The 18,534-nt window shown below is 42.9% G+C and overlaps 2 protein-coding genes across 3 annotated transcripts in view; both read left to right on the top strand.

The window, feature by feature from the left end:
* The window catches only part of LOC105476831 (proline rich 11), a 93,526-nt gene extending 85,211 nt beyond the window's left edge, over positions 1–8,315 (top strand). For both annotated transcript variants that reach the window (XM_011733076.3, XM_011733074.2), the window contains exons 7-10: positions 830–942; positions 2,769–2,828; positions 2,918–3,014; positions 4,529–8,315. In XM_011733076.3, the coding sequence (XP_011731378.2) occupies positions 830–942; positions 2,769–2,828; positions 2,918–3,014; positions 4,529–4,597 (339 nt within the window). In that variant the 3' untranslated portion in view covers positions 4,598–8,315. The remainder of the gene's footprint in view (positions 1–829; positions 943–2,768; positions 2,829–2,917; positions 3,015–4,528) is intronic.
* A 3,909-nt stretch (positions 8,316–12,224) lies between these two features.
* LOC105476836 (SMG8 nonsense mediated mRNA decay factor) lies at positions 12,225–17,812 on the top strand. Its single transcript, XM_011733093.2, has 4 exons — positions 12,225–14,009; positions 14,571–14,716; positions 14,953–15,825; positions 17,351–17,812. Exons 1-4 carry the CDS (start codon positions 12,251–12,253, stop codon positions 17,546–17,548), a joined length of 2,976 nt encoding a protein of 991 aa, XP_011731395.1. The 5' UTR covers positions 12,225–12,250; the 3' UTR covers positions 17,549–17,812.
* Positions 17,813–18,534: the final 722 nt, after the last annotated feature.

Below are 18,534 nucleotides of genomic sequence, written 5' to 3'. Positions count from 1 at the left end.
ATGTTCTTTTTTGCTTTTAACCTTGTTGTCCCATTCTGGAAAATAAGCATAAGCCTTATGTATAGAAGTCATTCCAGGCAGGGTGAGTGGCTCGTGCCTATAATCCCAGCACTTTGGGAGACCAAGGTGGGAGGATCACCTGAGCCCAGGAGTTCAAGACCAGCCTGGGGAACATGGCAAGACCTCATCTCAATTTGTATACAACTAGGGGGGTGGGGCAGGGCTGGGGGGAGAAGTCATTTCATTTCAAGTTAAGTTTGTTATGTTTTTATTTTAGTAGTTTTGGATTTCCCAACAAAATGTGTATATTAGAAAATGATAGGCCGGGCGTGGTGGCTCAAGCCTGTAATCCCAGCACTTTGGGAGGCCGAGACGGGCGGATCACGAGGTCAGGAGATCGAGACCATCCTGGCTAACACGGTGAAACCCCGTCTCTACTGAAAAATACAAAAATCTAGCCAGGCGAGGTGGCGGGCGCCTGTAGTCCCAGCTACTTGGGAGGCTGAGGCAGGAGAATGGCGGGAACCCGGGAGGCGGAGCTTGCGGTGAGCTGAGATCCGGCCACTGCACTCCAGCCTGGGCGACAGAGCGAGACTCCGTCTCACAAAAAAAAAAAAAAAAGAAAATGATTTAATTAGGCAATTTTTATCTCCCAACCGTTAGTCTGAAGAGGTAGAGACATCCTTTGAAGCTTTGGAATAAAAATTGGGTAGAATAGTGGATGTATCTTACACATACTCAGCACTCAGATATTTGCCATTTTTGCATGTTTACATTTTGAGTGATATTTTAAAATTTGTTTTAATAATGTCTCATTTTATAATTAAAGCTTATACCATCGCCGAAAGCACGGAATCCACTAGTTACTGTCTCTGATTTGCAGCGTGTTACCCTGAAACCTAACTCCAAAGTGTTATCAACTCGAGTTACAAATGTCTTAATGTAAGGAACTGCACAGTACTATGCTCTACTACTTCTTAAAAGAATGATATTGTCGTACAAGGGCCTAAAAAAAGGGAAAACAAGATTTTTGTGTGTATTTCTAATGTTAAAAGTTATATATGCTCATTATAGAAAAATTGAAATCTACAGAAAAGTTTAAAAAAGAAAACAAAAATTATCTAAATAGTCCTATCATTGGAGATAGCCACTGTTAACATACTGCGGTTTATCATTCTAGTCTTTTTCTGGGCATATGCTTTATTGCCCCATTTAAAGATGCTGTTTACTATAAGATATGCCATTGATTTAATGACAGATTTTGGGATAAAAAGATATACTATCAAGAATTTTAGGCTGGGTGTGGTGGGTTATGTCTGTAATCCCACCACTTTGGGAAGCCGAAGTGGGAGGATTACTTGAGGCCAGGAGTTTAAGACCAGCCTGGGCAACATAGTGAGAGTCCCATCTCTTAAAAAATTAATTAAATTAAAAATTAGCCTGATGCAGTGGTGTGTGCCTGTGGTCCCAGCTACTTGGAAGGCTGAAGAAAGAGGATCACTTGAGCTCAGGAGATCAAGGCTGCAGTGAGAAGTGATTGTGCCACTGTACCCCAGCCTGGGCAACAGAGAGAGACTCCATCTCAAAAAAAAAAAAAAATGATAACCTAAATGTCTCAAGACAGGATTTTATCTGTGAAATTTACATGCAATGAACTGCATATTTTGAAGATGTCAAAATGAAACTTTGAAGTTAATTTTCAAAAAGATGGGAAGAGTTCATGGTATATTGAATGGACAAAACTGTATCTACAATATGATTATACACAGACAGATACACACATATACCATATTTACTTGATTCCAAGACATACTAGTTTTCATATTATATAATTTCTGAAAGCAACCTGTTTTATTTTTTATTTTTTGTATTGTTTTATTTTTTGAGATGGAGTCTCGCTCTGTCGCCCAGGCTGGAGTGCAGTGATGCGATATCGGCTCACAGCAACCTCCACCTCCCGGGTTCCGGCGATTCTCCTGCTTCAGCCTCCTGAGTAGCAGGGATTACAGGCGTGTGCCACAATGCCTGGCTAATTTTTATATGTTTTAATAGGGATAGGGTTTCACCATGTTGGTCAGGGTGGTCTCAAACTCCTGACCTTAAGTGACCCACCCCCCCCCCAGCCTCCCAAAGTGCTGGCATTACAGGGGTGAGTCACTGTGCCTGGCTTAGGTTATGACATTTAATTTCTGTAAGTCTTCATTAGACATCCGTGCCTATCAACTCTGTACATGGCTGAGTTTTTCCCTAGGATGGATTTTTATACATGTAACTCCTGGGTCAAGAAGTATTATGTATTGGAATGGCTATATCACCTTATGTTCCCATCGGCATCTTCTGCTATTTTTTTTTTTTTTTTTTTTTGAGGAGTCTTGCTCTGTCACCCAGGCTAGAGTAGTGGCACAATCTCGGCTCACTGCAACCTCTGCCTCCCAGGTTCAAGCAATTCTCTGCCTCAGCCTCCCGAGTAGCTGGGATGACAGGTGCCCGCCACCATGCCCAGCTACTTTTCATATTTTTAGTAGAGATGGGGTTTCATCATCTTGGCCAGGCTGGTCATGAACTCCTGACCTCATGATCCACCTGCCTCGGCCTCCTAAAGTGCTGGGATTACAGGCGTGAGCTACCACACCCAGCCTCTACTACAATTTTTTAATGTAACACATAGAACTACTTTCTCGGATGTTGCCTATAGAAATGATTGCTTTCCTTTGGGAAAAAATAATAAAATCTGGCAAGTTCTAATTTTTATATCTTTGTTTTATCAGTACTCCTGGAAAAAGTCAGATGGATTTGCGGAAACTGCTTAGAAAAGTCGATGTAGAGAGGTAATACACTCTCATATCTTTATGCCTTGTAAGTCCATTTTAAAAGTTGGCATAAAACACAGCTATTTTTATTTTCAAAACCTTTGTAGGAGCCCAGGTGGAACCCCTCTTACCAACAAAGAAAATATGGAAACAGGAACAGGACTGACTCCAGTGATGACTCAGGCCTTAAGGAGAAAGTTTCAGGTAACCCTTTAGGAAAAGAATATTGGTTCCTTTACTTGAAAATAAATTGGCCTGGTGTGGTGGCTCATGACTGTAATCCTAACACTTTGGGAGGCTGAGGTGGGGGGATTGCTTGAGCCTAGCAGTTCAAGATGGGCAACATGGTGAAACTCTGTCTCTACAAAAAATACAAAAAATTAGCCAGGCCTGGTGGTGCATGCCTGAGGTTCCACCTACTTGGGAGGCTGATGTGGGAGGATCACTTGAGCCCAGGAGGTCAAGGCTGCAGTGAGCTGTGATTGCACCACTGCACTCCAGCCTGGGTGACAAAGAAAGACTGTGTCTCAAATAAATAATCATAATCATGATTTATGATCATAATTTAAAGCAGCTTTCTTAGTAATAATAATTTTTACATGGTACTGTATTTTGCAAAGTACTTTCATATTTAGGCTTCATAAAATTCTATAAAATATAGGTAGGATTGGCCAGGCACAGTGAGTGGCACATGCCTGTAATCTCAGCACTTTGGGAGGCCGAGGTGGGCAGATTACATGAGACCAGAAGTTCGAGACCTGCCTGGTCAACATAACGAAACCCTGCCTCCACCAAAAAAATACAAAAATGGCCGGGCACGGTGGCTCACGCCTATAATCCCAGCACTTTGGAAGGCCAAGGGTGATATAGCAAGACTCTGCCTTGACAAATAAATAAATAAATTGGGACTTTTTGTTTAATATATACAACTAACTCCTTTTTGTTTTTTTAGAATTTACAGACAAGGTCTCACTATATCTCCCAGGCTGGTCTCAAACTCCTGGGCTCATGTGATCCCCTTGTCTCAGCCTCCTAAAATGCTGGGATTATAAGCGTGAGCCACCGTGCTCGGCCTACAACTGTCTTTTTTTTTTTTAATTTATTTTTTATTTCAATAGGTTTTTGGGGAACAGAAAGTGTTTGATTATACTAATTAGTTCTTTAGTGGTGATTTCTGAGATTTTGGCGCACCCATCACCCAGGCAGTGTACACTGTTCCCAATGTATAGTCTTTAATCCCTCACCCCACCCCACCCTTTCCCCCAAGTCCCCAAAGTCCACTGTATCATTCTTATGCCTTTGCATCCTCATAGCTTAGCTCCCGGACTTATTTTTTTTATTTAAATATTTCTTTGGGAAGTAGGAAGTCCACAACTATAATACAGTGGTTTCACAATATAATCACTGTTCTTCCATCCTTAATGTGTGGTTTTTATCCTCTTAATACAAAATGGCTACATTTCCTGAAGCCTCATGTCCACATTCTAGGTAAGAGAAGGAGACAGGCAAATGTTAGGTAAGCTATGCCTCATTTCTTCAAAGATGCCCTATCCAGGAACTTCTGATTGCATCAGGGAAACTGGGAAAAGTGGTTTTTGGAATCTGAATGCAGTGTTGCCCTGCAAAAATTCTGGGTTCTGTTGAGAAAGGAGGAGAGTTGTATTTATCACAGGAATATAACTGATATTATATTTGGGACTTTTTTTTTTTTTATATAGCTGGCTCACCCTAGAAGCCCAACTCCAACTCTGCCACTTTCTACAAGCAGCTTTGATGAACAAAACTGATGCCAACTCTGCCTGACTCCATGTGATGATCCATAAAAAATGCAGATAAAAACACCCAGCCAGGCACAGTGGCTCACAACTGTAATCCCAGCACTTTGGGAGGCTGAGGTGGGTGGATCACCTGAGGTTAGGAGTTTGAGACCAGCCTGGCCAACATGGTGGAATCCCATCTCTACTAAAAATACAAAAATTAGCTGGGCATGGTGGTGGGTGCATATAATCCCAGCTATCCGGGAGGCTGAGGCAGGAGAATCGCTTGAACCCAGGAGGCAGAGGTTGCAGTGAGCCAAGATAGCGTCATTGCATCCCAACCTGGGCAACAAGAGCGAAACTCCATCAAGGAAAAAAAAAAAACCCAAATCCTTTTTTTTAATGTAGTAGGGTATATATATAGATATACTAATATAATTCCATTTGGAGAATTAGAGTATGTATGGAGCGCACATATACTGTGATATAAAGTGGATACAGATATTTGGATATTTTCTAGTTTGCATGATCATCAAGAGAACCGGATGGGAAAATACAGTCTCCAAAGTGATGTTTATCCTGGAATTACCCAATTTAGGTTGGAGAGGTTGTTCAAATTTAACTAGATAACTCAGTTTATACTGTATAGGTGCAGTTATGACAGTAATAAAATAGCCTCTTGGCTCATACCTGTAATCCCAGCACTTTGGGAGGCTAAGGTGGGAGGATTGCTTGAGCCCAGGAATTCAAGACTAGCCTGGGCAACATAGGGAGACCCCGTCCCTATTAAAAATACAAAATCAGCCAGCTATGGTGACACCTGCCTATAGTCCCAGCTACTTAGGAGGCTGAGATGGGAGGATCACTTGAAGCTGTAGTGTACTATAATTATGCCTGTGAATAGCCACTCTACTCCAGCCTGGACCACATAGCAAGACTCCATCTCTAAAAATTAAAAAAAAATTAAATTAGAATATCATTTCTCGCATCTTAGGTAGGTACTTATATCTGGCTCACAGAAGTCTGAGGTATTCCTTATTTTTATATCTGTTTTCCACATTTATACAGCTACATAAAAATTTTATGACGACTTCAACATGAACCTTATAGTTTTTGACAATGCCTTACCAAGGATTCTCAAGTCCATAGCAGGTCACTGTGAGACCTAGTTCCCTGTTGTCACTGACCTATATATTCAAAGACAGTAATACAGCCTGGGAAACATAGCGAGACCCCATCTGTATCAAAAATTTAAAATTAGCCAGGCATGGTGACGCATACCTGTAGTCTAAGTGTCCTAGTTACTTGGGAAGCTGAGGTGGGAGGATCACTTGAGCCCAAGAGTTCGAAGCTATGGTGAGCTATGATTGTTCCACTATACTCCAGAATGGGCAACAGAGCAAGAACCCATCTCTAAAACTAAAAGGCAACTCCCCAGAAAGACTGGATTTCTATAGATAAATATTGCATTAAGATGCCAAATAGAGTGTTGTAAAGTCACCAGACTAGAAAGCAAACCTGGGGGCAATGTTTACCACCTAAGAGGCAGTCCTGTTTTTGAGACCCACATCTTTATAGATATATATGTTTTGTTTGTTTGTTTTGTTTTGTTTTGAGATGGAGTCTCACTCTGTCACCCAGGCTGGAGTGCAGTGGCGCACTCTTGGCCCACTGCAACCTCCACCTCCTGGGTTCAAGCAATTCTTCTGCTTCAGCCTCCCGAGTAGCTGGGATTACAGGTGCACACTGCCATGCCTGACTAATTTTTGTATTTCTAGTAGAGACGGGGTTTCATTATGTTGACCAGGCTGGTCTCGAACTCCTCACCTCAGGTGATCCACCCACTTCAGCCTCCCAAAGTGCTGAGATTACAGGCATGAGCCACCACACCTGGCCAGAGATCCACATCTATATTTATAACACATTTATGGATGAAAATTAAACAGGTAGCCGGGAACAGTGGCTCATGCCCGTAATCCCAGCACTTTGGGAGGCCGAGGCAAGTGGGGAGGTCAGGACTTCAAAACCAGTCTGGGTAACATGGTGAAACCCCATCTCTACTAAAAATACAAAATTAGCCAGGTGTGATGTCATGCGCCTGTAGTCCCAGTTACTTGGGAGGCTGAGGCCGGAGAATCGCTTGAACCTGGGAGGCAGAGGTTGCAGTGAGCCAAGATCACACCACCGCCACTCCAGCGTGGGTGACAGCAAGAGACTCTGTCTCGAAAAAAAAAAAAATTAAATAGGTAGTGAAGAGATATATCAGCTTCTAGTAAAAGTTAAAAAAACAAAAACAAAAAAAACCTGCTAGCTACATTTACATTATGTAAAATTAAAGGGAATAATCACTGAGAATAAAGCAGTTGAGTATTTATAACAATAATATTTTAGGGGGCACTTACAATGTTTATAATATTGTAAACCACTGTGTACTCTATTCATTTAATGCTAAATGACTTGACCATTCTTGTGGGATAAGAGATCATAAGAAAAATGCTAGGGCCGGGCATCATGGTTCACGCCTGTAATCCCAGGACTTTAGGAGGCCAAGGCAGGTGGATGCCTTGAGCTCAGGAGTTTGAGACCAGCCTGGGCAACGTAATGAAAACTCCGTCTCTTCCAAAAATCAAAAAATTAGCCAGGTGTGATGTTGCACCCCTGTAGTCCCAGCTACTTGTGAGGCTGAGGTGGGAGGATGGTTTAGACCCGGGAGGTAGAGGTTATAGTGAGCTGAGATCATGCCACTGTATTCCAGCCTGGGCAACAGAGCCAGACCGTCTCAAAAAAAAAGGCCAGTTACAGTGGCTCATGTCTGTAATCCCAGCACTTTAGGAGGCTGAGGTGGGCAAATCACTTGAGGTCAGGCATTTGAGACCAGCCTGGCCAACATGGTGAAACCCCATCTCTACCAAAAATAAAAATAAATATTATCCAGGCATGGTGGCATGTGCCTATAGTCCCAGCTACTCAGGAAGCTAAAGCACGAGAATTACATGAACCCTGGAGGTAAAGGTTGCAGTAAGCCAAGATCACATCACTGCATTCCAGTCTGGACAACAAGAGTGAGACCCTGTGTCAAAAAAAAAAAAAAAAGAAGAAGAAAAGAAAGAAAAAAAAAATGCTTTATGGCCCAATGCAGTGGCTCACACCTATAATCCTAGCACTTCGGGAGGCTGAGGTGGGAGGATCACTTGAGGCCAAGAGTTCAAGACACGCCTGGGCAACATTGCAAGACTCCATCTCTACAAAAAAAACAAAAAATTAGCCGGGCGCGGTGACATGTGCCTGTAGTCCCAGCTACTCAGGAGACTGAGGTGGGAGAATCACTTGAGCCCGGGAGGTTGAGGCTGCAGTGAGCCGTGTTTACACCACTACACTCCAGCCTGCTGGATAACAGAGCAAGACTCCATCTCAAAAAGAAAAGAAAAAATGCTTTGCTACTTAATGAGACCAGGCAAAAAAAAAAAAAAAAAAAAAAAGTCCTATAGAAATCATATAGATAAACATTTGCAAAGCTGCCACTGCCATTGTACAGTGTTAAAATGTGTTCCACCTTATATCTTTTACTGATTTTTATGACAGATTTTATATTGTAACCATTTGAGAACTCTGTAAGTGCTATGGCTTCCTTAAACTACTATTTATCATATGCTCCCAGTGCTTACTTTGAGACTGAATGGCAACCAGAGAATGTAAACAACCAAGGTGCATCTGGTAAAATGTTTTTAAATAAAGATTAATAAAAGTTTTGGTTTTTCTCTTTCTAACCTTTTTTTTTTTTAACTAGAAATATAATACCTATAGAAAAGTGTATGTTGGCCGGGTGCAGTGGCTCACACCTATAATCCCAGCACTTGGAGAGGCGGAGGCAGGTGGATCACCTGAGGTCAGGAGTTCAAGACCAGTCTGGCCAACATAGTGAAACCCTGTCTCTACTAAAAATACAAAAATTAGCCGGGCGTAGTGTCAGGCGCCTGTAATCCCAGCTACTGGGAAGGCTGAGCCAGGAGAATTTTTTGAACCTGGGAGGCAGAGGTTGCAGTGAGCTGAGATCACCCCATTGCACTCCAGCTTGGGCAACAAGAGCGAAACTGTCTCAAAAAGTATATGTTAAGTATAGAAAAAATATATCAAATTTAAAAATTATAGGCTGGGGGTCAGGCACAGTGGCTCACACCTGTAATCCCAGCACTTTGGGAGGCCAAGGTGGGTGGATCACTTGAGGTCACAAGTTCGAGACCAGCCTGGCCAACATGGTGAAACCCCCCTCTCCACCAAAAAAATATATAAAAATTATCTGGGCATGGTTGCATGTGCCTATAGTTCCAGCTTCTCAGGAGGCTGAGGCACGACAATCACTTGAACCATGGAGGTGGGAGTTGCAGTGAGCCAAGATCACACCACTGCACTACAGTCTGGGCAACAGAGTGAGACTTTGTCTCAAAAAAAAAGAAAGAAAAGAAAGAAAAATGCTTTATGGCCCAGTGCAGTGGCTCACACCTATAATCCTAGCACTTTGGGAGGCTGAGGCAGGAGGACCACTTGAGGTCAAGAGTTCAAAACAAGCCTGGGCAACGTTGCAAGACCCTGTCTCAACAAAAAACAAAAAATTAGCCAGGCATGGTGGCGTGTGCCTGTAGTCCCAGCTACTTGGGAGACTGAGGTGGGGAATCACTTAAGTCCAGGAGGTTGAGGCTGCAGTAAGCCGTGTTCATACCACCTGCACTCCAGCCTGCTGGGTGACAGAGCAAGACTCTGTCTTTAAAAAAAAAAAAAAAAAAAAAGAAAAGAAAGAAAAATGCTTTACTATATAATGAAGCCAGGCAGGGAAAACAAAAAGTCCATATAGATAAACATTTGCAAAGCTGCTACTGCCATTGTACCAGTGTTAAAATATGTTCTACCTTGCATCTTTAAATAAAGATTAATAAAAGTTTTAGTTTTTCTCTTTTTAACCTTTTTTAACTAGAAATAATACCTATAAAAAAGCATATATTAAGTATAGAAAATATATGTGAATTTAAAGATCAAGACCGAGTGTGGTGGCTCACACCTATAATCCCAGCACTTTGGGAGGCCGAGGTGGGCAGATCACCTGGGGTTAGAAGTTCGAGACCAGTCTGGCTAACATGGTGAAACCCCATCTCTGCTAAAAATACAAATTTAGCTGGGCATGGTGGTGCGCGCTTGTAATCCCAGCTATTTGGGAGGCTGAGGCAGAATTGCTTGAACCCAAGAGACAGAGGTTGCAGTGAGCCCAGATAGCACCACTGCACTCCAGCCTGGATGACACAGTGAGACTCTGTCTCAAAAAAAGAAAAAGAAAAAAAAAAAAAAATATATATATATATATATATATATACAGGCCGGGGGCCAGGTGCGGTGGCTGACACCTGTGATCCCAGCACTTTGGGAGGCCGAGGTGGGTGGATGACATGAGGTCAGGCATTTGAGACCAGCCTGGCCAACATGGTGAAACACCATCTCTACCAAAAGTACAAAAGAAAATTAGCCAGGCATGGTGGCACATGCCTGTAATCCCAGCTACTCAGGAGGCTGAGGCATGAGAATCACTTGAGCCTGGGAGGCAGAGGTTATAGTGAGCCAAGATCGCGCCACTACACTCCATCCTGGGTGACAGAGCAAGACTCTTTCTGAAGAATAAAAAAAGGCCTGGGGCGGGAGGCAGTGGCTCACTCCTGTAATCCCAGCACTTTGAGAGGCTGAGGCTGGCAGATCACTTGAGGTCAGGAGTTCGAGACCAGCCTGGCCAACAAAGCAAAACCCTATCTCTACTAAAAATACAAAAATTAGCCGAGCCTGGCGGTGCGCCTGTAATCCCAGCTCCTTGGGAGGCTGAGGCGGTAGAATCGCTTGAACCTGGGAGGTGGAGTTTGCAGTGAGCCTAGATTGCGCCACTGCACTCCACTCTGGGCAACAGAGCAAGACTCTGTCTCTCTCTATATATATATGCATTTTTTTCAATATATATGTTTTACATATATATAACAAAAACACACATAACCACCAAAAAATACGTATGATTAGTATCCTCAGAAGCCCTACATGTCTCCTTCTTCTATCATATCATAATCCCTTCCCTCACTAAGTAATCACTGACCTGTTTGGTACAATAAATATTTCCTTGCTTTTAGTAAGAACCCACCCCTAAATGCTATGGTTTATTTTGCTTGCTTTTGAACCCTATAGAAATAGAATCAGGTCTGGCGCAGCGGCTCTCACCTGTAATCCTACCACTTTGGGAAGCTGAGGCGGGCAGATCACCAGATCCTGGCCAACATGGTGAAATCCTGTCTCTAAATACAAAAATTAGCTGGGTGAGGTCTCACGCACCTGTAATCCCAGCTACTCGGGAGACTGAGGCAAGATAATCACTTGAACCCGGGACCCAGAGGTTGCAGTGAGTCAAGATCGTGCCACTGAACTCTAGCCTGGCCACAGAGTGAGACTCCATCTCAAAAAAAAAAAAAAAAAAGAAAGAAATAGAATTATAGGGTATATATGTTTCTGATTTCTTTCAGTCAACATTTATTTTAAAGATTCAGTCATGTTATTGTATAGTGCTATAATTTTTTTAGATTCAAAGATTTTTTTTTTTACGAAACCCCAGAATAATAAACATGTTATAATTATACATTTAAATCTGGTTGTAAGTTTTATCCTGGCAGCTATTTGTCAATATGCCTGCTAGTTAAAGAGGTTCTGCAAGTTATAATTTACACACAAAGATATTTCACAACTTTTTTTTTTTTTTTTTTTTTTGAGACAAGGTGTCTCACTCTGTCGCCCAGGCTGGAGTGCAGTGGCGCGATCTCGGTTCACGGCAACCTCCACCTCCCGGTTCGAGCAATTCTCCTGCGTCAGTCTCCTGAGCAACTGGAACTACAGGCGCCCGCCACCACCCCTAATTTTTACTTTTTTTTTTTTTTTTTTTTTTTTTTTTGAGACGGATTTTCGCTCTTGTTGCCCAGGCTGGAGTGCAATGGTGTGATCGCGTTTCACTGCAACTTCCGCCTCCCGGGTTCAATCGATTCTCCTGCCTCAGCCTCCCGAGTAGATGGGATTACAGGCGCCCGCCACCACGCCCGGCTAATTTTTGTATTTTTAGTAGAGATGGGGTTTCACCATGTTGGCCAGGCTGGTCTCAAACTCCTGACTTTAGTTATCTGCCCGCCTCGGCCTCCCAAAGTGCTAGGATTACAGGAGTGAGCCACCGCCCTCGTCCCCAGGGGGTGTGTGTGTGTGTGTGTTGTGTTGTTTTGTTTTTGTTTGTTTTGATATCTCAGTTCCTACAGCTGAGGAAACTCTTAAACTAGGAGAGAAGAGGAGGCGGAACCCAAAGTGCTAGGATTACAGGCGTGAGCCACCGCCCTCGTCCCCAGCGGGGGTGTGTGTGTGTGTGTGTGGGTGTGTGTGTGTGTGTGTGTGTGTGTGCGCGGGTGTGTGTGTGTGTGTGTGTGTGTGTTGTGTTGTTTTTGTTTGTTTGTTTTGATATCTCAGTTCCTACAGCTGAGGAAACTCTTAAACTAGGAGAGAAGAGGAGGCGGAACCCAAGTGACGGGAAAGCAGGAACTGAAGAAGCGGAGGAAGGATTTCAAAATTGGAGGAAAGCCGGTAGGTTTTACTAACGGACCGGAAGGACTCTAGAGAAGGCTTTGCACTATGGCGGGTCCCGTGAGCTTGCGAGAGCTTCTAATGGGAGCGTCAGCCTGGATGGGCTCTGAAAGTCTCGGAGGGTCCCCTACCGAGGGCGGAGGGAGCGCGGCTGGCGGACCGGAGCCTCCATGGCGGGAGGATGAGATCTGTGTTGTGGGAATCTTCGGCAAGACGGCTCTACGCCTGAATTCCGAGAAGTTCTCTCTTGTGAATACGGTGTGCGACCGACAGGTCTTTCCAGTCTTTCGCCACCAAGATCCTGGGGATCCAGGGCCTGTAATCAGGACTGAGGCTGGCGCCATGGGTGAGGCCGGTGGAGCCGAAGACCCTGGGGCTGCAGCCGGGGATTCAGTTCGGGGAAGTGGAACTGCCGCGGAAGGTAACCGAACGGAGGCAGGCTCCCAGGACTACAGCCTTCTGCAGGCCTACTACAATCAGGAAAGCAAAGTTCTCTATCTTCTCCTCACCTCCATCTGTGACAATTCACAGCTTCTACGGGCTTGTCGGGCTCTTCAGAGCGGGGAAGCTGGAGGTGGACTCTCTTTACCTCATGCAGAAGCACACGAGTTCTGGAAGCATCAAGAGAAGCTGCAGTGCCTCAGTCTCCTTTACCTATTCTCTGTCTGTCATATCTTGCTTCTGGTCCATCCCACTTGTTCCTTTGATATCACTTATGATCGAGTATTCAGAGCCCTAGATGGGCTGAGACAGAAGGTCCTGCCACTCCTTAAAACAGCCATTAAGGATTGTCCAGTTGGCAAAGACTGGAAGCTAAACTGCCGACCTTGCCCACCTAGACTCCTTTTCCTCTTTCAACTCAATGGAGCCCTCAAGGTAGAACCTCCTCGGAACCAAGACCCAGCTCATCCAGACAAGCCCAAGAAACATTCTCCCAAAAGGAGGCTGCAGCATGCCCTGGAGGACCAGATCTATAGAATCTTCCGGAAGAGTCGTGTCTTGACTAATCAGAGCATCAACTGCCTCTTTACTGTGCCTGCCAACCAAGCTTTCGTGTACATAGTACCCGGAAGCCAGGAGGAGGACCCAGTAGGTATGTTGCTGGACCAACTTAGGAGTCATTGTACTGTGAAGGACCCGGAATCTTTACTGGTGCCTGCACCCCTTTCTGGGCCTAGGCGATACCAGGTAATGAGGCAGCACAGCCGACAACAACTTTCCTTTCACATTGACAGCAGCAGTTCCAGTTCTTCAGGCCAGCTAGTGGATTTCACTCTTCGGGAATTCCTATGGCAGCATGTGGAGCTAGTCCTAAGCAAGAAAGGTTTCGATGACAGTGTGGGCAGGAACCCACAGCCTTCCCATTTTGAACTTCCTACTTATCAGAAGTGGATCTCAGCAGCTTCAAAACTGTATGAAGTGGCTATTGATGGGAAAGAGGAGGACTTGGGGTCGCCCACTGGAGAGCTAACATCTAAGATTTTAAGCAGTATTAAAGTCTTGGAAGGGTTTTTGGATATTGACACAAAATTCTCAGAAAATCGATGCCAAAAAGCTTTACCCATGGCCCACAGTGCCTACCAGTCAAATTTGCCTCATAATTACACAATGACTGTCCATAAGAATCAGCTTGCCCAGGCTCTTCGAGTGTACAGTCAACATGCTAGAGGTCCAGCATTTCATAAATATGCCATGCAGTTGCATGAGGACTGCTACAAATTTTGGAGCAATGGCCATCAGCTCTGTGAGGAGAGGAGTTTAACTGATCAACACTGTGTACACAAATTTCACTCATTACCTAAATCAGGTAGCTAAAATTTTTTCAGCATTTTGAAATAAAAACTTTTGAGCTGTGTTCTCATTCTTGTTTTAAGATAGTCTGTTCACTACGTATTGATATTTTAGAAAGAGCCCTACAGAAATTTAGGTGCATCAGCTATACGTTTTCTCTCCTGCTGCAAAAGAAAAATACCAGCTATGACTACTTTCTTATTTTTTTTCATTTAAAGAATAAGTCCCAGTGAATTGGTAAAAGAATTATTAAGTAGTATAAAATTTCAGACATTTCATATTAACATTTCTGCCTTGGAGGATTTGTTGAACTAAAATGAATGTTATGTTAGATGATGGTACGTGATGATGATAGGAGGAAAAATTCACTTAAAAACTCTAAACTTTAGATTTATAATATAAATTATTTTATATATTTTCACTTGCTTCTTCTGTTATGTGTATTTAGGTAAGGTTTTTGTTTGTTTTTCTTTCCAAAGGATTTTTGGGAGTATTTGTGGGGTTAGATGTAGAATGCAAAGTAAATTTGACTGCACATTGTGTTTGTGAAATTAATAGTGGCTGTTATATTTTCCAGGAGAAAAACCAGAGGCCGATAGAAATCCCCCTGTGCTATATCACAATAGCCGAGCTCGATCTACTGGTGCTTGCAACTGTGGAAGGAAACAAGCACCTCGAGATGATCCCTTTGATATCAAAGCAGCCAATTATGACTTTTATCAGGTAGACTCTGAATTTTTTCTTCTTCCTTCTTTTTTTGTTAAATATCATCTGAGTAAAAACATATTTTCAATAGCAGAATAAGTAGAAAACAAATGCAACTGCAGTATAATATATAAACAAGAGCAAGTTCTTTATGTGTACATACTTACTTACACATCAATTATTGATCTTGTTAGAGTGAAGAATATATTATTTAAAATGAAAAACTTACTGAATTTTTTTCTTCCCCTCTATAGCTTCTGGAAGAAAAGTGTTGTGGAAAATTGGATCATATCAATTTCCCAGTATTTGAACCAAGTACTCCAGATCCTGCTCCTGCTAAGAATGAATCCTCTCCTGCTCCTCCAGATTCAGATGCTGATAAACTTAAAGAAAAAGAACCTCAAACCCAAGGAGAGAGCACAAGCCTGAGTTTAGCTTTGAGTTTGGGCCAATCCACAGATAGCTTAGGTACCTATCCAGCTGATCCACAAGCAGGAGGAGATAATCCAGAAGTTCATGGTCAAGTAGAAGTGAAAACTGAGAAGAGACCAAACTTGGTTGATCGACAGGCATCCACAGTTGAGTATCTCCCAGGCATGCTACATTCAAATTGCCCTAAAGGTCTCCTACCCAAATTCTCCAGCTGGTCTTTGGTTAAACTAGGCCCTGCTAAGTCTTATAACTTTCATACAGGTTTGGACCAACAGGGCTTCATTCCAGGAACAAATTATCTTATGCCTTGGGACATTGTCATCAGGACTAGAGCTGAAGACGAAGGAGACTTAGACACAAACTCTTGGCCTGCTCCAAATAAAGCCATTCCTGGAAAGAGAAGTGCAGTTGTAATGGGAAGAGGAAGACGGCGAGATGACATAGCTCGAGCTTTTGTGGGCTTTGAATACGAAGACTCTCGAGGTCGGAGATTCATGTGCTCTGGGCCTGACAAAGTAATGAAAGTAATGGGAAGTGGGCCAAAAGAATCAGCTTTAAAAGCCCTAAATAGTGACATGCCTTTATATATTCTGTCATCCTCTCAAGGTAGAGGGCTGAAACCTCATTATGCTCAACTTATGAGGCTTTTTGTTGTGGTTCCTGATGCTCCTTTGCAGATAATACTAATGCCTCAGGTAAGAAATATAACCCTCTGCCGCCCCAAACAAGTAAAAAATGCTGATGTTTGTTTTGATTGATTTTAAAAAGTACAAGTTAGCATCAAAACTAATTATTTCAGGCTGAGGGCAGTGGCTCATGCTTGTAATCCCAGAACTTTGGGAGGCCAAGATGGGAGGATTGCTTGAGCCCAGGAGTTTAAGACCAGCCTGAGCAACATAGTGAGACTTGTATCTCTACAAAAAATTTTTTTTTTTTTTTTTTTTTTTTTTTTTTTTTTTTTTTTTTTTGAGACGGAGTCTCGCTCTGTCGCCCAGCCCAGGCTGGAGTGCAGTGGTGCGATCTCGGCTCACTGCAAGCTCCGCCTCCCGGGTTCACGCCATTCTCCTGCCTCAGCCTCCCGAGTAGCTGGGACTACAGGCGCCCACAACCGCGCCCGGCTAATTTTTTGTATTTTTAGTAGAGACGGGGTTTCACCGTGGTCTCGATCTCCTGACCTTGTGATCCGCCCGCCTCGGCCTCCCAAAGTGCTGGGATTACAGGCGTGAGCCACCGCGCCCGGCCTACAAAAAATTAAATTTAAAAATGAACTATTTAATTAAACAGGTCTTAAATTTAAATACCTTCTATACCTAATATTCTATTTTTTAAAAAAATACATTGTGGGTATTTTAATCCATTCACACCATCAATTCACATTATTTCATTCAAAGGCAGAGCTTGAAGTTAAAATTCTGGAGAATAGGCTGGGCGCGGTGAGTCACTCCTGTAATTCCTGCACTTTGGGAGGCCGAGGCAGGCAGATCACCTGAAGTCAGGAGTTTGAGACCAGCCTGGGCAACATGGTGAAACCCCGTCTCTACTAAAAATACAAAAAAATTTGCCAGGCATGGTGGAAGGTGCCTGTAATCCCAGTTACTTGGGAGGCTGAGGCAGGAGAATCACTTGAACCTGGTAGGCGGAGGTTGCAGTGAGCTGAAATTGCGCCATTGCACTCAGCCTGGGTGACAGACTGAGACTCCATTCCCCCACCAAAAAAAAAATTCTGGAGGAAAGCAGAATAATATTTGAGACTAAATAATATATTGGATACAATTAGAGTTAGGAGTATACCCATATCTGCTTAATCTTATATGCTCTTTTATTTATTTTTTTTGTTTGTTTTTTTGAGACAGTCTCGCTCTGTCGCACAGGCTGGAGGGCAATGGCACTATCTCAGCAAACTGCACCTCCGCCTCCTGGGTTCAAGCTGTTCTCTTGCCCCAGCCTCCTTAGTAACGGATTACAGGCACATGCCACCACACCCGACTAATTTTTTCTATTTTTAGTAGAGATGGGGTTTCACCATGTTAACCAGGCTGGTCTCTAACTCCTGACCTCGTGATTCACCGGCCTCAGCCTCCGAAAGTGCTGGGATTACTGGCATGAGCCACCACGTCTGGCCTTATATGTTCTTTGAGTCTATCGTTTGTTTAGGCATTTATCTTTCAGTTGTTTCATATTGAGAAATATGAAAATAATTATACTACCTGTGTTTTTCAGGTTCAACCAGGCCCACCACCATGTCCGGTATTCTACCCAGAAAAACAAGAAATCACGCTTCCACCTGATGGCCTTTGGGTTTTGAGATTTCCTTATGCATATGTGACTGAGAGAGGACCTTGTTTCCCCCCTAAGGAAAATGTGCAGTTAATGAGCTACAAGGTGCTCCGAGGAGTTCTTAAGGCAGTAACACAATAAGTGTTTTCCAGCCAGTTCAATCCTATGCTTGAGCTGGTTTTTGTTTTTGGTATGTGTGGCTGTGTTTTTGGTATGTGTGGCTGTGTTTTTGGTATGTGTTTACTGTGTTTTCCCAAATCCAAAATGTGTTTTGGTTACAGGAGTTGAGTATTTGGAAACTAATTTGTTCCACTGTTTTATTGTTGATATTTATTGTAAACGTGGCTACAACTTTCTAATAAAGATTGATTGTTCTAGAAAAGAATATAAAATACATGGATGATACCTGTTGTTTCTCGTTTCTGTTTTACTCTCCATAATTAAACATGTTTCTATTATAACTGAATATTGCATAACCATGTTGAGCCAAAGTCTTGTTTTTGTTAAAATAATGTTTTAGCTGGTTTTTTTTTTTTTTTTTGGTTGGTGGTGGGGGTTTTTTTGTTTTGTTTTTCATTTTTTGTTTTTTTTTTGAGACAGAGTTACACTCTTGTTTCCCAGGTTGCAGTGCAATGGTGCAATCATGGCTCACCGCAGCCTCCACCTCCCAGGTTCAAGCCATTCTCCTGCCTCAGCCTCCTGAGTAGCTGGGATTATAGGCATGTGCCTCCACACCCGGTTAATTTTGTACTTTTAGTAGAGACAGGTTTTCTCCATGTTGGTCAGGCTGATCTCGAACTCCTGACCTCAGGTGATCAGCTCACTTCGTCCTCTCAAAGTGCTGGGATTACAGGTGTGAACTACCACACCCAGCCTAGCTGGGATTTTTATTAAGATGCTAGTCTTGAAATTATCTTTGAAACAAGTTGGGAGATTAGGTTATCTGGTAATAATATGAAGATATTTGACTTAATTCCAAAAAAAGCACAATTGGTTGACTCACAATTCTGGTACTTTAAACTGTTTTGTTCTTATCTTGGCCTGATGAGATATCATATTTTAAATGAATATTATCTGAACTAAACTTTTTAATCCAGTATATTAATGTGGATTATTCTTTTTTTCTT

The sequence above is a fragment of the Macaca nemestrina genome, chromosome 17 (genome assembly GCF_043159975.1).
Source record: "Macaca nemestrina isolate mMacNem1 chromosome 17, mMacNem.hap1, whole genome shotgun sequence".
NCBI classification, from domain to species: Eukaryota; Metazoa; Chordata; class Mammalia; order Primates; family Cercopithecidae; genus Macaca; species Macaca nemestrina.
Note: the sequence above shows the minus strand (reverse complement) of the source record. Positions and strands in the feature narration are given on the sequence as shown.

Coding starts and splice junctions, on each gene's coding strand:
- LOC105476836 (XM_011733093.2), top strand. CDS start 12,251: ATGGCGGGTCCCGTGAGCTTGCGAGAGCTTCTAATGGGAGCGTCAGCC. Junction 14,010..14,570: donor TCACTCATTACCTAAATCAG/GTAGCTAAAATT, acceptor TATATTTTCCAG/GAGAAAAACCAGAGGCCGAT. Junction 14,717..14,952: donor CCAATTATGACTTTTATCAG/GTAGACTCTGAA, acceptor TCCCCTCTATAG/CTTCTGGAAGAAAAGTGTTG.